This window comes from Ochlerotatus camptorhynchus, unplaced genomic scaffold (assembly GCF_037179485.1).
Source record: "Ochlerotatus camptorhynchus isolate MF236.1 unplaced genomic scaffold, CSIRO-AGI_Acam_v1.1 ptg000324l, whole genome shotgun sequence".
Lineage (NCBI taxonomy): Eukaryota > Metazoa > Arthropoda > Insecta > Diptera > Culicidae > Ochlerotatus > Ochlerotatus camptorhynchus.
Window position 1 is genome coordinate 1,598,638 of NW_027040812.1, and position 27,098 is coordinate 1,625,735.

General features: G+C 37.9%; 2 protein-coding genes across 9 annotated transcripts in view; one reads left to right on the forward strand and one right to left on the reverse strand.

Annotated features, from left to right (window-relative positions):
- LOC135707999 (protein Fe65 homolog) overlaps positions 1-27,098 on the forward strand; it is a 358,036-nt gene that overhangs the window by 320,453 nt on the left and 10,485 nt on the right. For all 8 annotated transcript variants that reach the window (XM_065229931.1, XM_065229933.1, XM_065229932.1 and 5 more), the window contains one exon: positions 9,319-9,417. In XM_065229931.1, coding sequence (XP_065086003.1) covers positions 9,319-9,417 — 99 coding nt within the window. The remainder of the gene's footprint in view (positions 1-9,318; positions 9,418-27,098) is intronic.
- LOC135708016 (uncharacterized) lies at positions 21,303-22,090 on the reverse strand. Its single transcript, XM_065229954.1, has 3 exons — positions 21,991-22,090; positions 21,727-21,930; positions 21,303-21,672 (listed from the first exon to the last, which is right to left on the reverse strand). The coding sequence occupies exons 1-3, from the start codon at positions 22,064-22,066 to the stop codon at positions 21,338-21,340; spliced, it is 615 nt and encodes a 204-aa protein (XP_065086026.1). The 5' UTR covers positions 22,067-22,090; the 3' UTR covers positions 21,303-21,337.

Here is a 27,098-nt window from a genome sequence, read left to right on the forward strand (position 1 = left end):
TGTGGCAACCCTGAGGCAAATCAGGGAGGTCCGAAGTGAAAATGTTATACAATATAGGCCCAAGAATGCTACCCTGAGGAACACCTGCCCTAACAGGTAGTCGATTAGATTTGGAATTTTGATAATTTACTTGAAGAGTTCTGTCAGTTAAATAATTTTGAACTAATTTCATAATGTAAAGTGGAAAATTAAACTTTTTCAATTTAGCAATCAAACCTTCATGCCAAACACTGTCGAATGCTTTTTCTATGTCTAGAAGAGCAACTCCAGTTGAGTGGCCTTCAGATTTGTTTGAACGAATTAAATTGGTAACTCTTAAGAGTTGATGAGTAGTTGAATGCCCATGGCGAAATCCAAACTGCTCATCTGCAAAAATTGAGTTCGTATTGATGTGAAGCATCATTCTATTCAAAATTATCTTTTCAAAAAGTTTACTTATTGAAGAAAGCAAACTTATTGGACGGTAGCTAGAAGCTTCAGCTGGATTTTTATCCGGCTTCAAAATTGGAACAACTTTTGCATTTTTCCATTTATCAGGAAAGTATGCCAAATGGAAACATCTGTTAAATAATTTTACCAAGAAAGACAAGGTACTCTCTGGGAGTTTTTTGATGAGGATATAGAAAATTCCATCATCACCTGGAGCTTTCATATTTTGAAATTTTTTAGTTATAGACCTTACTTCGTCCAAATCAGTCCCCCAGGAATCATCAAAAATATTTTCCCGAGAGAAAATATTCAGATAATCCCGAGCAACCTGATTCTCAATAGGACTAGTAAGACCCAAACTGAAATTATGGGAACTCTCGAATTGCTTAGCAAGTTTCTGAGCTTTTTCCAAATTTGTGATCAAAATTTTACCACCTTCTTTAAGCGCTGGAATAGGCTTTTGAGGTTTTTTCAAAATTTTTGTGAGTTTCCAAAAGGGTTTGGAACTCGGGTCTAATTTAGAAATATTATTTTCAAAAGTTTTGTTCCTCAGGGCAGAGAATCGCTTTTTAATTTGTTTTTGCAAATCCCGCCAGATAACTTTCATGGCAGGATCGCGTGTTCTTTGATATTGTCTCCTACGGACATTTTTAAGACGGATCAAGAGCTGAAGATCATCGTCTATTATAATTGAATCGAATTTAACCTCGCATTTTGGTACTGAGGCAGCTCTTGCTTCAACTATAAAAGTAGTCAGAGATTCAAGAGCATAATTAATTTCATCTTTGGTTTGCAAAGGAATGTTTGGATCGAAGTTATATTCCATAAATGTTCGATACTGCTCCCAATCAGCTCTATGGTAATTGAAAGTAGAGCTGTTGGGATTAGAAATTATTTCTTGGGATATTTCAAAAGTTACTGGAAGGTGATCAGAACCGAAGTCAGCATGGGTAACCAATTGGCTACAAAGTTGACATGAATCAGTTAAGACCAAATCAATAGTGGAGGGATTTCTTGCAGAAGAAAAGCATGTTGGGCTTTTTGGATATTGAATAGTGTAATAACCTGCAGAACAATCATCAAACAGAATATTACCATTGGAATTGCTTTGAGCATTATTCCATGAGCGGTGTTTTGCATTAAAATCACCAATAATGAAGAATTTAGACCTATGACGGGTAAGTTTCTGGAGGTCAACCCTTGAGAAAATTCTTTTGCTGGCCTACGCATTGGAATAGCAAATAGGCAGCTATAAACGTAAGTTGTCCAAATTTTGTTTCAACAGAAACTCCCAAAGTTTCAAAAACTTTGGTTTCAAATGAAGAAAGAATTTTATGTTTGATTCGTCTATGAATAATGATGGCAACGCCACCACAGGGTCCATCAAGACGATCATTTCTATAAATCAAGTAATTTGCGTCCTTCTTAACCTTATGGGCAGGTTTAAGGAACGTTTCAGTTATAACGGCAATATGCACGTTATGAACTCTCAAAAAGTTAAATAGCTCGTCTTCATTATCTTTAAGAGATCGAGCATTCCAATTTACAATATTTAATGCTTTAAAATCCATTACTGAATTTTAAAGTCATGACAATATTATTAGCAAATTTTACTCCAGTTTGAATAGCATCAAACATGGAGTTAGATTTAAGCATATCAGAAATCATGTCAATTAATGAATTCTGTAAAACTTCCATTTTGGGGGCAGTAATGCTTCCTAAGTCAAAATTGTCAAAATTTCCGTTAGAACGTTGGTTAGTATTTTGATTTCTACCCGTTGCAATAGCAGCATAGGTAGCTCCATTAACTCGCTGAACATTGTTAGCAGCGAGGGGAGTAGGTACAGATGAAACATTTGAAGCAGGGGTGATATTTGTACCTACGGGTACGAATGTAGAATTTGTTCCTCGCTGACCGTTGTTAACAGCAGAGGAATTTGTACCTGGTCGGAAACGTGGAGCGTTTCCTACCTGTCGGTTAGAACGAGATTGTAGGATCGCTTTGCGAGTCTTACATTCCCAAAAATTGGATTTGTGGTTTTCACCGCAATTTGAACATTTAAATTTCTTAGGATCTTCCTTCACAGGACAGTCGTCCTTTGCGTGAGAGGAATCACCACAATTCATACATTTAGCTGGCATGTAGCAATTTTTAGTTCCGTGACCCCATCCCTGGCACTTACGGCACTGAGTGAGGTTTTGGAAATTTCCTCCAGTCGTCCTGAAGTGTTCCCACTTCAGTCGGACATGGAGCATAAGGCTAGCTTTTTCTAAGGCCTTAAGGTTGTTTAGTTCACTAGACTTGAAGTGAACTAAATAAAAATCATTAGAAATCCCGTTGCGCGAATCGCCAGGACGGGATTTCATTTTCATTTTGATTACTTGGAGTGGCACAACTCCAAGTAATTTTGCCAGTTCATCTTTGATCTGATCCAGGGATTCACCACTGGGCAGTCCTTTCATGACAACCTTGAACACACGTTCAGTTTTGGTGTCGTAAGTAAAAAAATTGTGCTTCTTCTCAGTAAGATACTTGAGAAGACATTTAAATCCGTCCAAGGTTTCAGCCAATACACGGCATTCACCCCGACGTCCAATTTGTAGTGAAAACTTAACTTTCACGAAATTCAAAAGTTCCATGCGAAGAGCATGGAAATCGGTAGTGGTTATCACAATAGGGGGAATCTTTTCCTTCTTGGCATTAAGCCGGGAAAGTTTACTAGAATTTTTCTTGTATGATGGATCATTCTCATCATCCGTGAGCAAATCAAATTGATTACTCAAATTAATTTCATCAGAAGGGGGTCAAGAGTTTGCCCCTTTCTTTTGCGTTTAGGCGCCATGGCGGCAGTAAATTTTTATCCAAATCGACTTCCAAGCAGATTACTATAAGAATCTGAAGGATCGAAGAGGAATTTTCCAAATCGATATCCAAGAAGGATTACCTCGGGTAGGGTCCAAACAAGGATCGAAGAGGAATAAGAGTTGAACAAGGTAGAAAATTTTTACAGGTTGAGCACTGAAAAGTGCTGTTTAAATTTGTTGTAGCTTTAGGTAGTAGTAACACTTCCTTCAGCAAAAATCAAATAGATCCGCACGGCAAGAGAGCACGATGCGGACTGACGGTACTTCGGATATTTTACCATATTTAACGGTTTCAATTAAACTGGGAAACTAGCTTAGACAACTGAAGAAAAAAAACTGGAAAACAGGGTTTTAAATTCTTAAATAGAATGGCCAGAATGCATTTATTTCTTTGCCAAGCCCATCAAATTGTATTTTCTACAAGTCCGGAATCAGCAAATTTCCAAACCCAGATTTCAGATAAATTCTATGTGTAAAATCATGAAATATTTTCTATATTTTAGAATCATTAAATGATTCTTGGACTGTGAACTTACATTCTAACATATCGTAAATTATTCTACGCTTTCTTAATTTGTTTGAATTAAACATAACGAATTACTAAGTACCAGCAATAAACAAAAAAAATGTCAAATATCTCTAAAATGTATAACAGAATCTTAAAACTTTTTTGAACATCGAGATTTTTCGAGAAAATATTCCTCGTTCCAGAATAATGATAATTATTGATACGATCCAGAACACTTGTCTAGGTTCCAGACATATGAAAATTTGTCTATGTTTGAAGTTTCTATATTCGAGATTTTTAAAATTGTTTGTCTTAAAATTGACGAATTTGTCCAAGACGTTTCTGCGCCTCATTTATTTTTCAATTACAAGATTTCCTAATAAATTTCTATGTTCAATCTTTCACATCCCGAAATTCAACCAATTCGCGATCTGAATCGAAATTCATCTTATTCAACGGTTGGTTTCCAAAAAATCGTGGCACAAAAATGATTACTGTGTGAGGAAATGGAGGTTGATTATCCAATTAATTCTGGTTTTACGAAAACAAATTTATAAGATCCTTCAACCATTTGTTTTATTAAAAAAAAAAAGATTGTGAAATGCTCATAGTGGTTTAAGAATTTATAATATTTGTCACAGCGGATCGCATTCAACGACAGATTAGATTCATATCTTTAATATCTTTCCGATAAATAAATGTCACTATTGGTCACTTTTTTTTTTTGTTATTTGGTAACTTTTTTCGTTATTGTAGTCAATACTATTGTATAACCCACTACCAGCCCAGCATATTCTAGAGGAATTCTGCTGAATAAATTTTATCATTATCTCTAAAGGGTTATTTTTGAACGCCTTTTTTGTTTAAGCTAGAGTTTTGTTTTTAATAACCGGGAAACATAAACCGGGAATTGAAAAATGGAATTTGAATTGACACCCTGTTAGTTCCCGTTGAATCCATTTGGAGGAGTAGGATGAGCAGAATGGTTGACGGAAACGGACTCAAGTACCCGGATGCGTTGCTCTAAAAATTTCACCAGGCACGAATAGGACTGGTTCTTCATCATTTCTGCATGGTCCTCCCATGCCAACCTGGTCTATACAAGGTGTGGAATTGTAAGCCTGAATGTATTGGTGCATTTCGTTTTTCACTCGGCTTTCATTCCGCTTCGCACGATTCGTTTCTTTCGTTCACTCAATCAACCTTGTAGTGACGTCATAGCGTTTGTTTCGATCGGCGCTTGCAAAGGAAAATTAATATGGATTATAGAATTTATGTATGTTACCAAAATTTATGAATGGTCTGCCACTAAATGTTGAAATAATTTATTGATAATTGAATTATCACACTGTATACCATGAAAAAGCAGCCTGTTTGTGAGTTTTTGCCTGTTTTCAAGTAAGGAGTTATCATAAAATAAAAATTGCCATCTGATATTTCGCGGCGACTTTACAAAAGAATACAATCAAGCAAAATCATCATGCAAAAATAGCTTTTACTCCTTAATTCGCAAATTTCCTTTCGAGTGTTATGACGTCGTCACCATCGTTTCCCGCAAAGTTTACATTTTTTCCTCTACCAACACATACGTCAGGGCTAGATCTCCACACCTTGTATAGACCAGGTTGCTCCCATGCTCCAATCGTATCGTCGTGAAGCCGCATGCACAATAGATGCTCCAGTAGAGTGCTCCAGCTTTGGGTTTATTCGCCTAGCTGCTGCAAAATCTTGATGGGTCTTTGGAATTCATCCACCGTCGAGTGAAGTGCTGCGGCAGTTTCCTTCTTCATTCGTGGAATGTTCAACAGGTCCTGCAGGTGTCGTTTTTTGAGCAAGTACTCATTCGAATAGCGGATGATCAGCGTTTGCCACCAACTGATAATTGGCAGCTCTGATGGCGATCGTCTCGATGATCTGAGCAACCTCTCCCTTGACTGCTGCACAGAGATAATGGAACTTTTCGATCGGTGGTAGGTCCTGGATATCATGAATCAAAGGCAGGAATGTTTCGTCGAATGTCAACCACTGATGATAACCACCGTCGAATTCTGGGATAAAGATAGTCAAACCAGCCAAAGTGGACACAGTGCGAGAAGGGGGTTCTACAGGGATATGATGCACGTTATTGGTGATTTAAAGCTTTACCTTCATTTGTGTTCTCCAAACCCTCCAAAGCTGCTATTGGGTTTGAGAATCACCCATCTTGGCTACTAATCTTGTCCAAGGCTTTCTAAGGCTGCCTAGTACGGCACACGGGATGGCCGTCTCATTGGGAACAGCGCTGGGAACACCAAATTAAGTTTTGTTCCAAGGTGAAGAGCGTAAGCCAGAAATCTTCGAGTCACGGGTGATATGAGCCAGGTCCAGGGTTGTTAATGACGTTAACGTCCGTTAACGTCTTCAATGTAAATTCTCGTTGAAGACTTTAAAGCTCAAGTTAACGATTAACAGCCTTGGCCGGGGTCAACGGCTTTACTTCTCTTCCAAAGGAAGACGTGACTCGTAACCGCATGGGTCTTTTCGCCTCAGAATAATCCCAACAACCTCTACTGGGATTGAATCTAGACACACTTGGATGAGATGGCAGTCATGCTTACCACTCAACCACCGGCGCCGCTAATCATTCATGATGCTGATAACTGTTGTAAGAATATGCTCCAAAATAACCGTTCATGATTCAAAGATGGTGATATTTTCTATGACAAATCATGGGTTGAAAATACTAAGTCCCTAAATTTTCATACTTTTTTCAAAGTGTGCGATTTTGAAATATTTTCATAGAACCATAGTCTTGCAAAAATCCCTTACTTCAAGATTGTGTGTTCCCGAGCAAAGTTAGAGATCAAATTGAAATCAGAATTTGCTGTTATGATGTAACTTATTTTGAATACTCCATTTGATCTAATTTTGGTTGACTTAACGGTTAACACAGCAAAAATGAGAGCAAAATTTTACACTGTTGAATCAAACGGAAAACTAATTCTGCTTTCAATGAAATCAATTTGATTACTGATTTTGCATTCATAATGTTTGACTGAATACGGGCCTGTCGTTAATGGTTAGCATCCATGCTTCTCACGCTGAAAAATTTGAGCTCAAATATCACCTCGGGCTAGTCACGAATGACCTAAAATACGTTAAACAAATCAAATAAACAATAATGATTAGTTTAACGACAGATGAACTTAAATCAAATTTTAAACAAGAAATTAACAGCAGAACTTCAAGTTAAGTTGCTTTGATTTAAAAATTCTTGACTGCATAATGAAAGCACAATAAGATATCAGACTTCTGTCACGACAATTGAAATCAAAATGAGCTTTCATTATGATAGGAACTGCAAACTTTAATATTGATTTGCTTTCATTTTGTTAATCGACTTTGCTCGGATTTGCTTTCAATGTGCTTCTCATACAGAGATCTTGATTTTTTCCATAGCTCCACATATAATTCTATCGCTAGGATTCGCTAATATGACTATGAACTCATATAAAGGGTGGAACGGTTAAAAATTGGTCAATCATGATTATGTTATTGTATAAATGATCAACCTTTATTTCTTTTTGAAGTTCAATAACTACAAAATACAGGAAAATTATTTGTTTAGGCTTCCGATTTTCCAAATTCAAACTGTCGGGCTTTACTTTTCAGACCATCAGATTTTGAACTGCTCAAATTGAATTAACCTTATTTGTTGCTGAACGTCAATTTGATTTGAACTGGTTCTCATTTCCAACTCATTATTTTTAAATTGAGTGCAGCTCCGGCAAATTTGGAGGGTTTTTGTCCTTGGGTGCGACTAGTACGTTGTTGGTGGTATACCGTTCCTGAGCCATTTTCCGGTAGTGACAGGAAGTGAGGTCTGGCCAAAACAGCACGGAACAACTGTGTTTCTTCGAAAAAGGCAACAATCTGTTTTGCAAACATTTCTTTTCATAAATATCTTGGTTAACAACGTCAGTTGTCACGAAAATTTCGCTTTTCAGCCCACAGGTGCAAATCGCCTGCCAAACCAAGTATTTTTTCAAAAATTTTGACAAATTTTTCTGCTTAAACTAATCTTGAACCTTTCCTTTTCTGGTAGCCATGTAAACTCTTGACCTGGGAGCTGCTTGGAATCCCCCTTGGCATATATTTTATCGATCATTATAACGCAATCAAATTTCTGACGCAATTGCGTGGGAATAATTTGGATTTCGCTTATGCGCGTGCACAATTTTGATACGCTGTTCTTCTTGCTTTGACGTCATTTTGACAACTGAATGGAAAATGACAAAAACAAAATAGAGGCCAAATTCCGTACGGCACAGACAAAATGAGGGGTGTTCAAGTTTTTTGAATGTTCAATTAAAAAAATCGCCAAATTTGAGTCGACTAATTTTTGACCGTTCCACTCTTTACCATGTCATATTTATATCCAGATTCTGACTAAATATAAGGTTGATATCTTCAGCAAACATGTTCTCGTGAAAAACGAACTGAATGGGACACAATTTTTTGCGGTTTACTTAAGTTTAAAACTAAAAAAGCAGCATTTCGAAACGACTCGCTTCATTTCCATATATTTTATCATGCGCACGCAACGTTTAGCTTCCAAAATTTATACCCATCACAATCACAAGTTAGTTATTTTTTTCAATCATGGTTCATTATTGTTTCCTTTTCCTTTATTTCGTTTCCTGCTGCTATCTGTCACTGATGCACTTAAAAAACAACCCCCTACATTAAACTTCCGTTCTCTGTGGTGCTTCGATGTCCTGTCTTGATGTGCTCTCAGAGAAAGGTATGAAAATACACTTACAGTAAGCCTACAACAAAAGTGTAATGTTTCTATTTTGGGCACAAAACACATGATCATGAATTCAAAATAGAAACTTAAACTCAAGGAATAGTTGTGTTTATGAAAAGGGACCATCGATCAATGACGCGTCATGACGTTGAATGTTTTTAAACAACCCCTTCCCCCTCGTAGCATATTTAGTATAAACAATTTTGCAAGCTCCTTTTTTCCAGGAAATCAAAACGCAGAGGGCAACCCACAATAAAGACCAAATGCTTGCGACGACTACAACGATAAACTCAATTTCCTATGGCTTGATGTTTGATGAAAATGTTTGCAAGCTTTGATGCAGTAAACGCGGATGACGATATAGCGTCTGCTGCGTATGTTGTGAAGAAGCTTGCAAACTATTGTTTCGATATCCTTCCATCGTTCCGATCAAGCTATATGCAAAGGTTGTTTTTCATAAAAAAAAACACACAAAGAGGATTTTGTCATGTTACTTGCCGTTACAGACAATGCGTTATCATTTGGATCGGTTGTCATTTTTTTCATTTTTAGATGTGTTTGATTCCCTGCTCTCTCGCATAAAATGCAGCATCATTTATGGATGGTCCCAAATTGTATCCGTTAAACTATCTTTTTGAAAAGTCCTTATGGAATCATTGTGAAAATTGTGCAGCTGTATTCATTCGTTTTTTCTTTCACTCTTTTCCCATTCCATGAATTTACATAGAGATTTCGCTTACGTGGCCCGAGATCGCCTCACCCGGATTCACATGTGTCACGTGTTCCGATGTGACACCGCCGCCCGAACGATCGCCAATACATTGAGGTGAGTAGATCAATACAGACCGTTTCATTTCCAGTTAGCGTCAAGGTTTTTCTCACAAAGATGATAGACTTGAAATATTTTTTTCTTTATATTCAATTGGATTTATGTTTAATTATCGTGACGTTTGTTCTATCGATGCCGAAACCAGTGCTGTAAATTCTCAAGATAAATTCCACATTTTTGATGAAAATGAGAAAAGCAGCTATCCGCTATCAAAAGGGACCCTTCTTCAAATGGGTGATATCAGTTGCTTAGTCATTTGACGAAGGCACGGATCATTCTCATTTGAGAAACGCTTGATATCATTCAATTGAGTGTAACCTACTCATAAACGGAGCTCTGGTCGACATTCCGGCGAAAAAGCTAAGCCAAACCGACACTAACCTGACTTCTACCCGACATAAACCCAAAATTTACCTGACAAAAACACGACATTGGGTCGACATCGTCCTTAAATTTGCCATACATTGATCCGACTTCGGGTCGATTTGTCTGTTCGGGTTTTGCTGGGTTTCTTCCATACTCCACTGTTGTATATCAAATGATTGTGAGTGACTAAATTGACAGTGACGATGAGAAAGGGGCTCTTCCAATTATGTTCATGTGAGAATTTGTTTTCACAGGAATGATTGAATGGTCGTATTGGTTCATCTTCAATCGAATGATATGAAAATTAACAGCACTGGCAGAAACATATATTTTTGAAGATTTTTTTAAAACGTAGCATGGACTAGAAGGCCTTAATAAAACCACAAATGTTTCTTGGGTCGACATCGGGAAATTTAAAAATGAAATCGTATCATCATAGGGTAAATTTTAGCGGTATTCTATCTAAATCTATCTTCTATCTTCTATATATAAAAAAATGAATTTCTGTCTGTCTGTCTGTCTGTCTGTCTGTCTGTCTGTCTGACCCTTATAGACTCGGAAACTACTGAACCGATTGGCGTGAAAATTTGTATACAGGGGTTTTTGGGGCCGTGGAAGGTTCTTATGAAGGTTCGAGACCCCTCCCCCTTCTGTAAGGGGGGGGGGGGGGGCTGCCATACAAATAAAACAGAAATTTCTGCATAACTCGAGAACTAATCAAGCAAATGGAACCAAATTTGGCATTTGGAGGTCATAGGAGAAAGCCCCTTAGATAAAAGGGGGGAGGGTCTACGTACAATATAGCATTTTTTTCAATTGGCGCATAAACTTAAGCTAGTATTGAATCCCGATCAAGGCCGGGTATGCTCAGCTAGTTAGATATAAAATTAATGTAGCATGAAGTTTATATGCTACAAATGTTCACTGTTACTATTCGAAACGACGCGCATTATCCCAATTCACTTGTATCCAACTTGTTACCTCATGTCAATAGGAAAGTATCCCTGCATGAAAGTTCACTCATTAATTTGTTCATCCGCAAGCTGTTTTCTCATTTGAGGTGGCATGAAAATTGATCCGTTGGATTGAATATAATCTCCCAGTAGGATTACTTGCCGTCGGAATTTTAACAATAAGAAAAACAATTTAAGTTAAAGATTGGAATGAGCTAGACAGAAGTTGGACTGCTTGGGAATCTCAGTCCACCATCTTTGTCCTAAAGTCTGTAGATTTTGTGTTTGGGGAAGAGATTGACCTGTGTTTCCGATTATAATTTTCATTCGGATTGAGTTAGTAGGTATAGCTTCTCGGCTTAAAGGCTAAGATCAAAGTGGATTGAGTTAGTATCTTTTTAGAATTTCTAGTAGACGTACTAGTTCGTTCCAATCATTTGCATTAACTGCCAGAAGACCAAATATCAAGAAGACTGGCAACTCTTCCGTTTCTCATACGTCCGCTATCAAACAGACACAATCGCGTGTCTTCGAATGAATTTGATAGCAAATATTACAACCTCAGAAGAAAGGTTAGTGCATTTTCTCATTTTTCTATGCGTTGCTTCCACTTTCGCTCGAGCGTAGCGCTACTGTGTCTGTCGCTTGGATTTTGGCAAAGTTGCCAGTTTTCTTGATATGGTGTCTTCGATTAAACTCAACTCGCCGGAGGCTTTGCCAGAACGTGTTGCTATGATTCGTTCAACTGTTCTTTTGTGTTTTCCGATATCCACTCCCATTCAATGTATGGAGCTGGTTTGATTAGTTTCTGCTGTTGTGCTTGCTGATTGATGGTGCCTCCACTGCTGATGAATGCGCTGTTGCTGTTGATTTGTTTTCTACTGGTGCTGGTGTGAATTTCGGGAATTAGATTTCAAGCTGAACAATGCATTAGGTCCTAAGTTACATTGACAGATTCTCTTCGTTGACTTTCTCCTTGCATCCTCATGGCCATGTTAAGACATTCTCAGCTATTTTCAGTACACAGATCCATGAAAGAAGCTATTACCTAGCTTTAAGTACGACAAACACGACAAGAAACGGTTCTGTACCCATGTTATTAACACTTTTAACACGATGCCTACGGTAAAATGTGTAACGGCGAATTGTCAATGTTTGAAAAATTATTGCTCAGCAATTTATCAACAGATTTTAAATCTGTTGATGCCGAATAACTCTTCAAAGTATGTAGTTTCAAACGGCGCCAATAGATTTGAAATAAATGGTTGTGTCATTATTTTTCAAACATTAGGACCTAATGCATTGTTCAGCTTGATTTATCCATATTAATATTTAAATTGTGCTCAGCTTCACTGAAGCTAGACACCCCAGCGGCATGACGCTGCTCGTTTGCTGATTTCCGTTGCTGATTCTTCATTCATATGCTCCATACTGTCACATTGGCAAATTCAAGTCCTAACATTTTTGTCAAGAACTGAGATTACATTTTCATACTGCATCTCTAACGGATATACCGATGACCATCCGTATTTCCTTTCTAAAAATTCAACTTGTCTTCATAGATCTTCTGAGTGTTAATTTTTGGTGGAAAGTTGAATGGACAAACGTTACATATGATGAAATTTGTCACGGTGTTTGGAGGAGATGAAACGGGTGTAAAATTATAAAAAAAAAACAATGCAATAGATATAGAAAAAACGTAACGGTTTGGGCCACGATTGAATTGATAAATGGCAGCCCCATAAAGTAAGATCTGAGCTCCAACCATGTTTTAAACAAAGTACACAGAAACAGACTAATAGGAAGAGGAGACAATAGGGGAACTTTTATGAACCAATTTTCTGTCAAACGCGAATCTGCGCTTGATGGGTCGGGCGAACGTATACATAAAACTCGATAATTTTTACAACAGGGAATCTATTTTCTTGTATTTTGACAGTCGACTGCGTTGCCTATAGTCAAATAGTTTTTGCACGGTCGTTCCCTCGAGAGAAGAAGAACACGTCACAGACAAAAAGAAGCCAGTTGTCTCCTCTTCCTCTTAGGAAACAGATATCTGGATTTTGGTAAGCTTACACATAGTAACAATGTCTTGAAACAAAATACATATAAACAGATAACTGGGTTTTAGTAAGCTTACAATGCACTACTCTATAGTCAAAGTTGAATACGAAGTTTCAACTTGCCACAATTCCTAACACTTTAAATATTCCCAAGAAGAAACGGCTGTCAGCCTCTCTCAAACGTATATCGGTGCATGAACGCCATTCTAGTTCTAAAAAAGAAGTTCAAGTTTTTATTTTTTTTTTTTTTTTTTTTTGTTGGTGGGAGTTGAACCACTGCGTCCAATATTTGAACTTTTGTAGTACCCCTGTTTACTGTTCGTATCATGCAAGATGACCACCATTTAATGAGTGGACAGCTAGTTGCCTGGACACGTCCTTTCCCAGTCAGGTATGATATGGTTTATGAAACCAACTACCTTTTCAGGATTAGCAGACCAAATTCCACTAGGTTGTAAGATAAAACTACGAAACAATTTAGATCTACGCCTGTGTAATGCACCGCAACTGCAGAGCAGATGTTCCGAGGTTTCACGTGCTATGCTACAGAAACTGCAGATATCGCTCTGAACCCGACCAATGTTCTTCAAATGATATCTACTCGGACAGTGCCCAGTTACTAGGCCAGTGTATATACTAAATAAGAGCCCGTTTATTGAGCTCCAAGAGCTTTTTGGTATGTGTTACATTTGAAGTTATAAATCTTTTCGACTGGTTGCACTTCGTGACGGCCATACAGTTGGCCATCACCCTTTGTTCATCCCAGCGTTTGAGTTCCATTTTTACCGTAAAGTTTGATATTCCACTATATGGTTCTGGGCCAATAAACGGTGAATAAGAACCTAATGCCCTTTCATTTCCTTCAATGCCACAATGTTCAGGAACCCAATATAAGTTTACTGAGTTCTATTTGCACAGCTGTCGCAATAAGAGAATACATTCCCAGACAATATTTGATGTACAGTTGTAAGCACGAAGCGCTTTTAGTGCTGCTTGACTATCAGAAAAATGCAGATATTTGCACATCTATATTTTCTCCTTAGGCAAACACTTACACATTCAAGTACGGCCACGATTTCCGCTTGAAACACTGTTGGACAATGTCCCATCGCTACTGAAATATTTGTCCCAGGGCCAAAGATTCCTGCACCTGTTTGTGTTCCAATTTTTGAGCCATCTGTGAAACATATGATTGAGCCTTGACGAACGCTAGGACCACCGACTTTCCGATCCGAACGCAACATTTCACATACGTTGAAGGGAGTGTCATAATTGTCCTCTGGTTTCATCCAGTCTCCATTCATACTCATCACTGGTCCTTTTTGGAAGTATTGTAAAATGTAGTAGATTGAGAATTGCATCTAACGCTTTTGATGGGGTGCTGCGCATAGCACCCGTTATAGAAATACATGCTAGACGTTGTAGTTTTGCCAGCTTCCTCTGTACGGTAGTCTATTTCGTTTTTGGCCACCACACTAACGAAGCATAAGTTACTTTTGGACGGATTACTGATGTGTAAATCCACATTGTCATTGTTGGTTTCAAGCCCCACTTTCTACCAACAGTTTTGGAGCATAACCACAGGGCACTGGTTGCTTTGTTGATCAAAGAATCAATCTGAGCATTCCAGTCCACATCGTACTCTCTTGCCGTGCGGACCTATTTGCTTTTTGCTTAAGGAAGTGTTACTACTACCTAAAAGCTACAACAAATTTAAACAGCACTTTTCAGTGCTCAACCTGTAAAAATTCTCTACCTTGTTCAACTCTTATTCCTCTTCGATCCTTGTTTGGACCCTACCCGAGGTAATCCTTCTTGGATATCGATTTGGAAAATTCCTCTTCGATCCTTCAGATTCTTATAGTAATCTGCTTGGAAGTCGATTTGGATAAAAATTTACTGCCGCCATGGCGCCTAAACGCAAAAGAAAGGGGCAAACTCTTCACCTCCCTTCTGATGAAATTAATTTGAGTAATCAATTTGATTTGCTCACGGATGATGAGAATGATCCATCATCCAAGAAAAATTCTAGTAAACTTTCCCGGCTTAATGCCAAGAAGGAAAAGATTCCCCCTATTGTGATAACCACTTCCGATTTCCATGCTCTTCGCATGGAACTTTTGAATTTCGTGAAAGTTAAGTTTTCACTACAAATTGGACGTCGGGTTGAATGCCGTGTATTGGCTGAAACCTTGGACGGATTTAAATGTCTTCTCACTGAGAAGAAACACAATTTTTTTACTTACGACACCAAAACTGAACGTGTGTTCAAGGTTGTCATGAAAGGACTGTCCAGTGGTGAATCCCTGGATCAGATCAAAGATGAACTGGCAAAATTACTTGGAGTTGTGCCACTCCAAGTAATCAAAATGAAAATGAAATCCCGTCCTGGCGATTCGCGCAACGGGATTTCTAATGATTTTTATTTAGTTCACTTCAAGTCTAGTGAACTAAACAACCTTAAGGCCTTAGAAAAAGCTAGCCTTATGCTTCATGTCCGAGTGAAGTGGAAACACTTCAGGAAGACTGGAGGAAATTTCCAAAACCTCACTCAGTGCCGTAAGTGCCAGGGATGGGGTCACGGAACTAAAAATTGCTACATGCCAGCTAAATGCATGAATTGTGGTGATTCCTCTCACGCAAAGGACGACTGTCCTGTGAAGGAAGATCCTAAGAAATTTAAATGTTCAAATTGTGGTGAAAACCACAAATCCAATTTTCGGGAATGTAAGACTCGCAAAGCGATCCTACAATCTCGTTCTAACCGCCAGGTAGGAAACGCTCCACGTTTCCGACCAGGTACAAATTCCTCTGCTGTTAACAACGGTCAGCGAGGAACAAATTCTACATTCGTACCCGTAGGTACAAATATCACCCCTGCTTCAAATGTTTCATCTGTACCTACTCCCCTCGCTGCTAACAATGTTCAACGAGTTAATGGAGCTACCTATGCTGCTATTGCAACGGGTAGAAATCAAAATACTAACCAACGTTCTAACGGAAATTTTGACAATTTTGACTTAGGAAGCATTACTGCCCCTAAAATGGAATTTTTACAGAATTCATTAATTGACATGATTTCTGATATGCTTAAATCTAACTCCATGTTTGATGCTATTCAAAGTGGAGTAAAATTTGCTAATAATATTGTCATGACTTTAAAATTCAGTAATGGATTTTAAAGCATTAAACATTTTAAATTGGAATGCTCGATCTCTTAAAGATAATGAAGACGAGCTATTTAACTTTTTGAGAGTTCATAACGTGCATATTGCCGTTATAACTGAAACGTTCCTTAAACCTGACCATAAGGTTAAGAAGGACTCAAATTATTTAATTTATAGAAATGATCGTCTTGATGGACCCTGTGGTAGCGTTGCCATCATTATTCATAGACGAATCAAACACAAAATACTTTCTTCATTTGAAACCAAAGTTTTTGAAACTTTGGGAGTTTCTGTTGAAACAAAATTTGGACAACTTACGTTTATAGCTGCCTATTTGCCATTCCAATGCGTAGGCCAGCAAAAGAATTTTCTCAAGGGTGACCTTCAGAAACTTACCCGTCATAGGTCTAAATTCTTCATTATTGGTGATTTTAATGCAAAACACCGCTCATGGAATAATTCTCAAAGCAATTCCAATGGTAATATTCTGTTTGATGATTGTTCTGCAGGTTATTACACTATTCAATATCCAAACAGCCCAACATGTTTTTCTTCTGCAGGAAATCCCTCCACTATTGATTTGGTCTTAACTGATTCATGTCAACTTTGTAGCCAATTGGTTACCCATGCTGACTTCGGTTCTGATCACCTTCCAGTAACTTTTGAAATATCCCAAGAAATAATTTGTAATCCCAACAGCTCTACTATCAATTACCATAGGGCTGATTGGGAGCAATATCGAACATTTATGGAATATAACTTCGATCCAAACATTCCTTTGCAAACCAAAGATGAAATTAATTATGCTCTTGAATCTCTGACTACTTCTATAGTTGAAGCAAGAGCTGCCTCAGTACCAAGATCGATTCAATTATAATAGACGATGATCTTCAGCTCTTGATCCGTCTTAAAAATGTCCGTAGGAGACAATATCAAAGAACACGCGATCCTGCCATGAAAGTTATCTGGCGGGATTTGCAAAAACAAATTAAAAAACCATTCTCTGCCCTGAGGAACAAAACTTTTGAAAATAATGTTTCTTAATTAGACTCGAGTTCCAAACCCTTTTGGAAACTCACAAAAAATTTGAAAAAACCTCAAAAGCCAATTCCAGCGCTTAAAGCAGGTGGTAAAATTTTGATCACAAATTTGGAAAAAGCTCAGAAACTTGCTAAGCAATTCGAGAGTTCCCATAATTTCAGTTTGGGTCTTACTAGTCCTATTGAGAATCAGGTTGCTCGGGATTTTCTGAATATTTTCTCTCGGGAAAATATTTTTGATGATTCCTGGGGGACTGATTTGGACGAAGTAAGGTCTATAACTAAAAAGTTTCAAAATATGAAAGCTCCAGGTGATGATGGAATTTTCTATATCCTCATCAAAAAACTCCCAGAGAGTACCTTGTCTTTCTTGGTAAAATTATTTAACAGATGTTTCCATTTGGCATACTTTCCTGATAAATGGAAAAATGCAAAAGTTGTTCCAATTTTGAAGCCGGATAAAAATCCAGCTGAAGCTTCTAGCTACCGTTCAATAAGTTTGCTTTCTTCAATAAGTAAACTTTTTGAAAAGATAATTTTGAATAGAATGATGCTTCACATCAATAGAAACTCAATTTTTGCAGATGAGCAGTTTGGATTTCGCCATGGGCATTCAACTACTCATCAACTCTTAAGAGTTACCAATTTAATTCGTTCAAACAAATTTGAAGGCCACTCAACCGGAGTTGCTCTTCTAGACATAGAAAAAGCATTCGACAGTGTTTGGCATGAAGGTTTGATTGTTAAATTGAAAAAGTTTAATTTTCCGCTTTACATTATGAAATTAGTTCAAAATTAACTGACAGAACTCTGCAGGTAAATTATCAAAATTCCAAATCTAATAGATTACCTGTTAGAGCAGGAGTTGTAACAAATGTAATGTAACAAATATATAAAATGTTTGTATCGTCTTATAAACAGGAAATCCAAACTTTGCCTGACGAATAAACTTCTAATATTTAAACAAGTTTTTAGACCAGTCATGTTTTACGCTGTTCCAATATGATCTAGTTGTTGCACTACCAGGAAAAAAGCACTTCAAAGGATTCAGAACAAAGTTCTGAAAATGATTTTGAAGTTGCCTCCCTGGTATAGTACTACCGAAGTACATAGAATTTCGAATGTTGAGACTTTAGAACAAATGTCCAACAAAATAATTAATAATTTTAGGCAAAAATCGTTGCAATCCTCAATTATACTGACATGCAGGTTTAAAAAACCTGTTTAAAATACTGAATTGCCAAGACAGGAACAATGTAAAAACACTTAGATATATATCATAACAAATAAGGCTGGTAAGTTACTGCAGTAACTGGAGCACCTAGGTTAAAATGAAATGTAATTTATTTTGAATTTAGAACAAATAAAAAGTTAAAAAAAAAATCTGAGCATTCCTATTCAACTTGGCATCCAATATAACCCCTAGGTATTTGACCTGTTCACTAAGATGGATCTGTTCTCCTCCAAGCTTGAACTCTTTTAGGTTGAACTTCCTCTTTCTAGTAAACGGAACGATTAATATCTAGGCCCTCCTTAATACACCAAGATTGGGTAAACTTTAGAGCTTGTTGCATTATTTCTGAAATGATAGTGTCAAACTTTCCTCTAACTACGATGACTATATCATCTGCAAAGTACACAACTTCGAAACCTTTCACCTCTAGGCTTCTTAGAAGATCATCTACAACTAAAGACCACATTAGTGGTGAGAAGACTCCTCCTTGAGGACAACCTTTCGTTGCCTTTACTGTTATAGATGAGCTTCCCAGCCCAGAAGTGACATTTCTTTTTGCAAGCATAGTATGAATCCAGTTGACGATGTGCGTAACGAAGTTCCTTTTCTTCATGGCGTCAACCATAGCAGAATAGGATGCATTGTCAAAAGCTCCTTCAATATCCAAGAAAGAACAAAGTGTGATTTCTATAACTGAAAGTGATTTTTCGATTTTAGTTACCAAAGAATGGAGAGCAGTAACTGTTGATTTTCCAGGTTGATACGCAAACTGAAAATTAGATATTGGATGCGTTAACATGTAAGTTGAATTGATGAAGTCATTCAACACCTTTTCCATAGTCTTCAGTAAAATTGATGAGAGACTAATGGGCCTAAATGCTTTTGGCTGCGTTTTATGCGTATGAATATAACTCTTACCAATCTCCATTTTGATGAAATGTAGTTTAATCTTAAACTCGCCTTATAAAGAGACGGAATCAGCATTGCTTCACCGTTTTGAAGTAGTGCCGGGAATATGCCATCCACACCCGCAGATTTAAAAGGCTAGAAAGATCTCACAGCATTCTCCACTCTGGCAATTGTGAAAATTTCATCAGTTATATCTGGTATGGTGTTTTCTGTTCTCTGAGACACTGGCGAGGTCTCTATAGAACACATTTCACCAACAGAATCAGAAATATCTGATTCCACACACAATACCGAACCTGGAAAATGTGTTTCCATCATTAAATTTAAAGTTTCAGAGGGAGATTTGGTAAAACCTCCATCATGACATTTAAGATTGACAAATTCAATCGTATGGTCTTTCGCAAGAGTTTTCTGTAATCTCGTGACTATAGGAGTACTGTTTATATGTTCACACATTTGAATCCAAGATCGCCTCTTAGATTTCCGTATTTCATTATTATATTCAGATAGGGTTTTCTTATATTTAGTCCAATCAGAAGTGATTTTCGCCTTATTGAACATCTTACGAGAAACTTTCCGAAGGCGTTCCAATTTCAAATTCCACCACGGCACATCCCTGTTAGAAGGCGACTGTTTGATATGAAGCTACTGTTGTAGGAATTTATAATTCTTTCGTTTACCTTTTCAGAAAATGATTCCAATTGTTGGATAGAATCAATCTTTACGTCGTTTGTAAATATATCTGAATCTAAGCACTGTGCTCAATATGCCAGTTTATTTTCCTAGGATCTCTTAATGCAGAAGGTGGTAAATCACCTCCACCCCATTCAAGCATAATGTATTTATGATCAGAAAGTGAGATTTCATCTGACACACGCCAATTTCGAAGAAATTGCAGTGTTGCAAAATGTCAAGTCTAAAACTTCCTGTCTTATGGCAAAAAGACTTCAAGTTCAAGAGCAGAGCAAAATTTTTAAACGGTGTTTAAAGATTGCTATGAGTCAGATCGTTTTTTATTGTGATCAGCTATCAATTTGCTTCTGAGCCATTCAACATTTAACACTGCCTATAATGAGTTCATTTTTCCCTAAAACTTTGTCTCAGACGTCATTTCAATTTTTAGTGACGTTTCCATGCTACAATTTATTAAAAAAATTAAAAACGCCATTTTGAAAAAAAAAATGCAAGATTCGAAATGGCCGAACTTGAGCACAAATGTGAATGATTGCTCATAACACACAATCATGCAAAGTATCATGCAACTCTGAGAAGGTCGAGTCTGATCGATTCGTCATTTGCCGTGGAACTGCTCAAAAACGAGATGTCGGTATACACAAAATTACCGCGGTGGTAAAAATCCAGATTTTTTATTGATCAGAATAAAAGAGACGATGAATTCACAACATATCTGGCTCCTTGACATGGAGCTACTATGTAGCTAATTTTAGGTGAATATATTTCTATGAATAATAAATTCATTGCATTTTGCAGACAATATATGCAAAATTTCATGACCTGTCGCATAAATTTACACGATCTATGAAGTGAACTTATATGATATATCGCTCCATTTATGCGCATCATAGTAACATAAATTTACACTACTTTTTTTTAACTGTGTAAAGAAAGATTTTGAAGATTTGGAGATATAAAGTCCGGAAATTCTATCCTTATGACAACTTCTATTATCACATCAAATATTGCGCGCTCAATTAGCCTATATGACTAATAAGTTCAACATGGTTCCCAGAGAGTGGAATAACCAGAATTTGTATATGTCAATTACTTAACATAAAAGTTCGTCTAGCTAAAACGCAAATTTGGTGCGTATGGTCTTGTTGACAAATACCTTTGTAGCTTGCAAACTGTCCCGTATGAAACAGCCATAAATCTTGAGGAGATCAAATGAAAAGAACAGATTTTTATTAGAATCCGTAAAACTGAGTATTTTACTTTACCTACATATGCGTCGTAACACGTATGTACCTTCCAATAATATGTCCTGTGCCGAACATTGTTGAGTGTGCATTTCTGAAAATCATACTAAATCCGGACTGCCTCCGTTTCAAGAACATAAAACTTCTTTCAAATTATCGAATGCGATGTTCCCACTTATAACAGAGCAAGAGATTGTTTTCAACTATGAATCATACACAATGTATTAAAAATCACTAATGTCGAACCACTACTTGCTAAACACAATTCCGTCACATGTCCTCTGATCCACTTCCAGTGGACAATCGTAGAAAAACACCAGCGGGACGTCCCAATTGCAAAATCCTATATATTTTTCAGACAGTTTCCGGTCACTAAACTCCAGAAATGGCGCCGAATCTTCATCCCTCGTGAGCTGCACCAATCCGCCTGGATGCACTGCCATGGTGAACATAAACGGCTGAAAGTACGACAGCATTCCGATGCTCGATTGTTCCTTCAGTACAATCTCACTAATTTGTTCTTCGGGTGAGGTTCGAGTGTAGCGACGAACAACTGTTTTCGTGTTGCCCCATCCGGATAGAACTACAAAGAAGTCGTATTGAGGAAGATTTCGGAACCGGTTTTAATTATACTCACCAATTTCATTCATTTCGGTATTATCGTACGGGAACATGGTTGGCGACAAGCGAATGTGACCATCGTTGTGACCCAGAACGCCCATTCGAAACACTTTGATACCATCGAAGGTGACGTTCACGTGTCGGAACTGGCTCGTGGGATAATACGGATGTGTATGCTTGTAGCCATGGTTGGTGTTGTACTGCAAGCAGCCCAATGTTGCTGAAATTCAAATGCAGTTGGTGATGTGTATCGAAAGAATTAAATCAGCAATGGCTTTACCTTCGAATTTATTTGACGACTGGGCGTTTGCTATGCACATGAGACTGACTAAAATGATTGAAATAGAAACAAACATTGTGGTGCGATGGCCTGTTGAGCGCGACTGGTTTATTCTGAAATCTAGCACCGTTAAGAATGATGAGCGAAGAAGGTGGAACACCAAAACAGGTTTTCAGGGGATTTACATTGGCCGTGCCTGTCACGAATGCAGTGTGACAGCAATGTGAGGTAAGCGCCAAAATCAATTGTTCAGGAGAAGCTTTTTTTATATTCAGGCATTATGAATCGGTAAATTTGTACCAAAGTTTGCTTTTCATCGATAATCATAACCCTAATTGACATCCCCATGCAAGAAGCTGTCAGGAAAAATCGAATTTAAATTTTTGATATTTAGTTCTACGAATGTTACTTAACTGCAAAAACGAGATTTCAAATCGACATTTTGCAACAAAGTAGAACAAACTTTCCTATGATAAAGAATGATCCAAATTCAAGTTTTATGGCGTCAATTGATACTGAATATGAAAATGCAAATTGTGAAAATTTGTCATAGTGGCGTGTACGTCACTTTGTTGTCTCGTGGAAGAATAATATGTGTTGCTTCTCGGAAGCAAGAAACTATCCAATAAAGAAAAGTACCGGCATGATTTTATTGCGGAATGAAATAAAACCTACGCATTTTTTATGCACCAAGATGATGTGACTAACGAGTCTAAACTTGTAACAATATCATCAACATAACATATTGTTTAAAATATGCATTATTCCCTTATAGGTTATCCAATCCCCCTTAAATGAACAGTAAAAAAGTAAACAACTGGCACGCATTAGGTGAATTCAGGTGGTCTTCTTCTTCTTCATTCCTTTATTTAACGTCGGTCTCTGTTCCGCAATCTAGTGCCAATCACCGACGGACATCGATTGCCATCCATTGACGGCAATCGAATGTGCAGGAAGGCAGCTTCCACACCTGCGTAGAATATCGCACCCATTCAACACACATCATGGGCCGGGACCAACGGCTTTACTTCCCTTCCGAAGGAAGACGTGACCAGAGATTTTTATGCTTCAGAAAAATCCCACCGACCTCGGCTGGGATTAAACCCAGACCCATCGGGGTGTTAGAAAGCAGTCACGCTTACCACTACACCACCGGCGCCGGTTAATTCAGGTGGTCAATAATCGTAAATTTACTTTCCTCGGTTCGTGACATGTGTTTATCAATCGGTAGGAGTCTATTCCATGGCGAAACCCCCCGAAATCCATATATTTACTTGCCTGTACAGGCAATAGAGTCGGGCAATTGTCGATATTGTAAACATCAATAACATATTCAATGTCATTTTTCTCTGTGTTGAATAGATCATTTCCTATGTTTGAAGATGTTCGTGAAAGCTGAGAAATGAGGTGTGTGGTTGTATTTTGTTTTGTTTATTCATTTATTTGATAATACTCTTAATCGAATTAACTTTACAGATTTGATGATTATTATTCACTATACAAAATATCTTATAATTATAGTCAAAAAGTTCAACACTATAAACACTTCCAGTGGTTTCATTGTATGGCAGTATCGCGAACGGGGGGCAGAGTACTTCAATTGCAGCAATGAACGCAAAACGTGGTCAGTACTCAACACTCATCACGAAACGGTTGCTTTCCAAAGTCGACGACGCTTCGACTGAAAGAACTGCTGATGAAGATCAATGAGGAGAACCACACATTGGTTGCTGCACGATTGTTTGACACACATCGAGAGTGGCCTGCTGCTGTCGACAGCCGAGTGAACACTGACGCTGGCTGTTGCAGATTTTAATTCACGCTTAAATTCACGCCCTGAAGCTTACGCAACTTCTTTTAGCATGTTCGTGCATTTTCCTGATGTTCAGAATCTTTCTTTGACAAAGTTGTTCAGATGGACAAGACCCATCGAATGGTGGAGTTTAGTTGAGAATTCAACCACCGCGCGGTGGTAGTGTGCCATTTGACTTGTAGTTGCTTGCTTATCATGACTGCTTTAATAGATAGAAGGTTGCAGTTTTGAGCAAAGTTGTTAAGATTTATAATTCCTATTGGTTGATTACCAGAATTATCTGACCTGCTGACGCTAGCGTAACATATTACTTCTCTTGCTCTATCTTGATAGGTGAAATAAACAGAAAGTTGATTAGATGCACAAAACATGGTCAATTAAATAGAGAATTCCACCACCACGAGGCGCTAGTGTACCATTTAACTTCTAGTTGCTTGCTTGCACTTGACTGCTCGAATGGATAGAAGTTTGCTGTCCTCAGTAAAGTTGTTCAGAAGGGCAAAACCTACACGCGTTCAATGAGCAGCATGAGCATAAGCATTGACGACCATACATTTCAGTACACCATTTGAAAACTTCATGTTAATTTCTGCGAGATATAGCGCAAATAAATTAACGCTAGATTTCACGTAAATTTACGCGATGTTTCGTGTAAATTTAAGCGCAATATCACATAAATTAGCAATATTGTATGCAAGCTAGTAAACGATTTCGTTGTTTATGCCAACTATAGCTCAAAATTAAACTAAGGGTTATTTTACGCGATAGTTAAAATTAAGATTTTTTTTCTGTGTAGTTGCAACTCCGTGATTGACCAGATATAGCGAAATTTGCAAAAAAACCATATGAATGGGGCTTGAGACTAGCAATCCATTTTCAGTATACAAAATCCAGAGAATCCTTATTTTTTAATTGTTGAGGTCAATAACGGCGCCGGCCACGTCCTTACGGTCATCGGGGAGGGAAAGGATTGTTATTTCAACAACCGTAGTTACTAGAGACAAGTATACCTCTGCATCTTCACGGTTGTGATGGAAAGGAGGTTTTTGTTAGTGGGAAGGGTAAGTTAGATCTGGATTCACATTGGGAAGTGATGCGATCTTTTACAAGCTGTTAAGCTCAGTAACGTAATGGAGCTTGGGTTCTAACCCACGATCTTCTGCTCAGTAAGCAAAAACGGTCGCTCCAAGGCCACCATGCCCCTTACATCACAACAAGCTACGACCGACGATCGTTCATTATCGGTTACAAGAAGATATTACAATGAAATGAACTACTTCAACAATCTTCTACTCATTAAGCAAAAACGGTTGCTCTATAGCCACCGTGCCCCTTACATTATCACAATCTACGAGCGACTTAACAAAAAGCTATTCAAATGAAGCGACGTCTCTGAAAGCAGCCAACAATCTCGTCCAAACTAGATCACGCATACACCCTTTCCGAAACTCATAGTTTAAACAATTAATTTATTGGTTATTAACTGCTTTTTATGCTCTCGGAACCCAACGATGGTGGTTTATTATGTTGTGGGAGAGCTTGGGATTAAACCCATGTGATCGCGCACGGGCGGGATCCCTACGTTGTGTTGAGTTTTGTGATAATTACGAAGACGGATAGAACTAAAACGCACCGATTGCTTCGCCGTCCTGCCATGGCGGAGGCATACGAGATACTGTTTATTGTATTTTATATTGTTTTCTAGAATCGTATAGTGGGTAGGGTAGTGGCATATATAATCGACGATGCACAAACATCATGATATTCTGCTCATTAAGCAAAATCGATCAATCTAGGGTTATCGAGCATCTCAACATCACAACACTTCACGACAAAATATGATTAAGTTTTCATTTGGTATGTAATGAACAACAGAAATACGCGATAATTCATATAGTTTCATCGGCTGATGGTCAATTTTAAATATACTAACGGTTCTGCCTACGGTGACTACGACGACGACAACAGCGAATTTGTAACTTACCATTGGTCTAGAATATAACACCTTTGCCCGGCACCCCCTCTTGAGCTTCATGTCTGCTATCTGTCATTGTTTGCAAAGATATCTAATAGCAATTACCCTTGTTGTAATGCTTCCTTCAACGAAAACAAATTTTCTTGCATTGCCAGGGTCATCTGGGAGGAGGTTCTCGTCTAGTGCTTTCCCCAGGAAAAGTTCACGGCCACCAGCTACCGCCCGTCCAGTCTTGGGCGTATCCAGCGAGGCATCCTTCAGATTGCTCATAATCTCCGACACTGGCGAGAGACCAACAGACGAACACTTTTGCAAGACGTAAACTTGCTGATTCACGGCAACGTTGGTCACCGAATCACCACCAAAACTCGCGACGGACACATTATCAGCACTTTCCCCGACTAATTTTCCAACCGGACCCTGAAGGGCAAGACCTACGCGGTCAATAAGAGTAACTTAAAATTTAGTTGAATTTGTTTCAAAATCGCCAAAAGTGGGGTTATTCAGTGAATGAGTAAAATGTTCCACTATTTTCCAGGAAAAACTTCTCCAATAATAGAAATATCGAGAGATACTTCACTCAGTCTTTAAGAAAACTCCTAGACTGAGTAAATTTTTTGTCGAATTTCCTCATAATCATGCAGTTTTTCCCGGAAAAGTGAGGAAACATTTTACTCACTCACTTACCAAGCAGCACTAATGTAAAATTTAACTTATAATGGCACGCTTTAAATTGACTGCTTCACTGTAGAGAAATTCCAGGACAAATAGTTAAAAAAAATTAACTTGACCTTCTTCGATTTGCATGAAACTTTGAAATCAACGATAATTTCCATGCTGCAAAACTGGTTTATCCACCATTAGCGGTGTGACATCTGTCGGGTTTGATGGTGGAAACTATTACTCAATTTCGTTTAGTGTTTAGGGCCTGTCGTCACGTGTAATGCCGATTTAAACAAATTATCTGCCAAACTGTCTTGAAAAAGTGTTATTAAAATAATACGAAAATTTTTAAAATTTGAATAGCAGTATGTGATTATGCAGTTCTATTGTAGCTTTAAAATAACTTTTGAAAATAGACTTTCAATTTTATTGAATTACACTCCATATATGCTTCTTCAGAAATACTGACGGGACACCATTGCATTGGGTTCTGGGTTGAAGGATGATTCGGTTCGGAGGTGTAAGGTGCATGTGATTTCGTGACTTTCACGAATTGAGCATGAGCATGAGCATGATTGAACGCCCACGGTTGCTACTCTGTTATTTCCAGATAAGCTGTAATTACACAGAGAACCAATATACGATGCTTGAGACTAG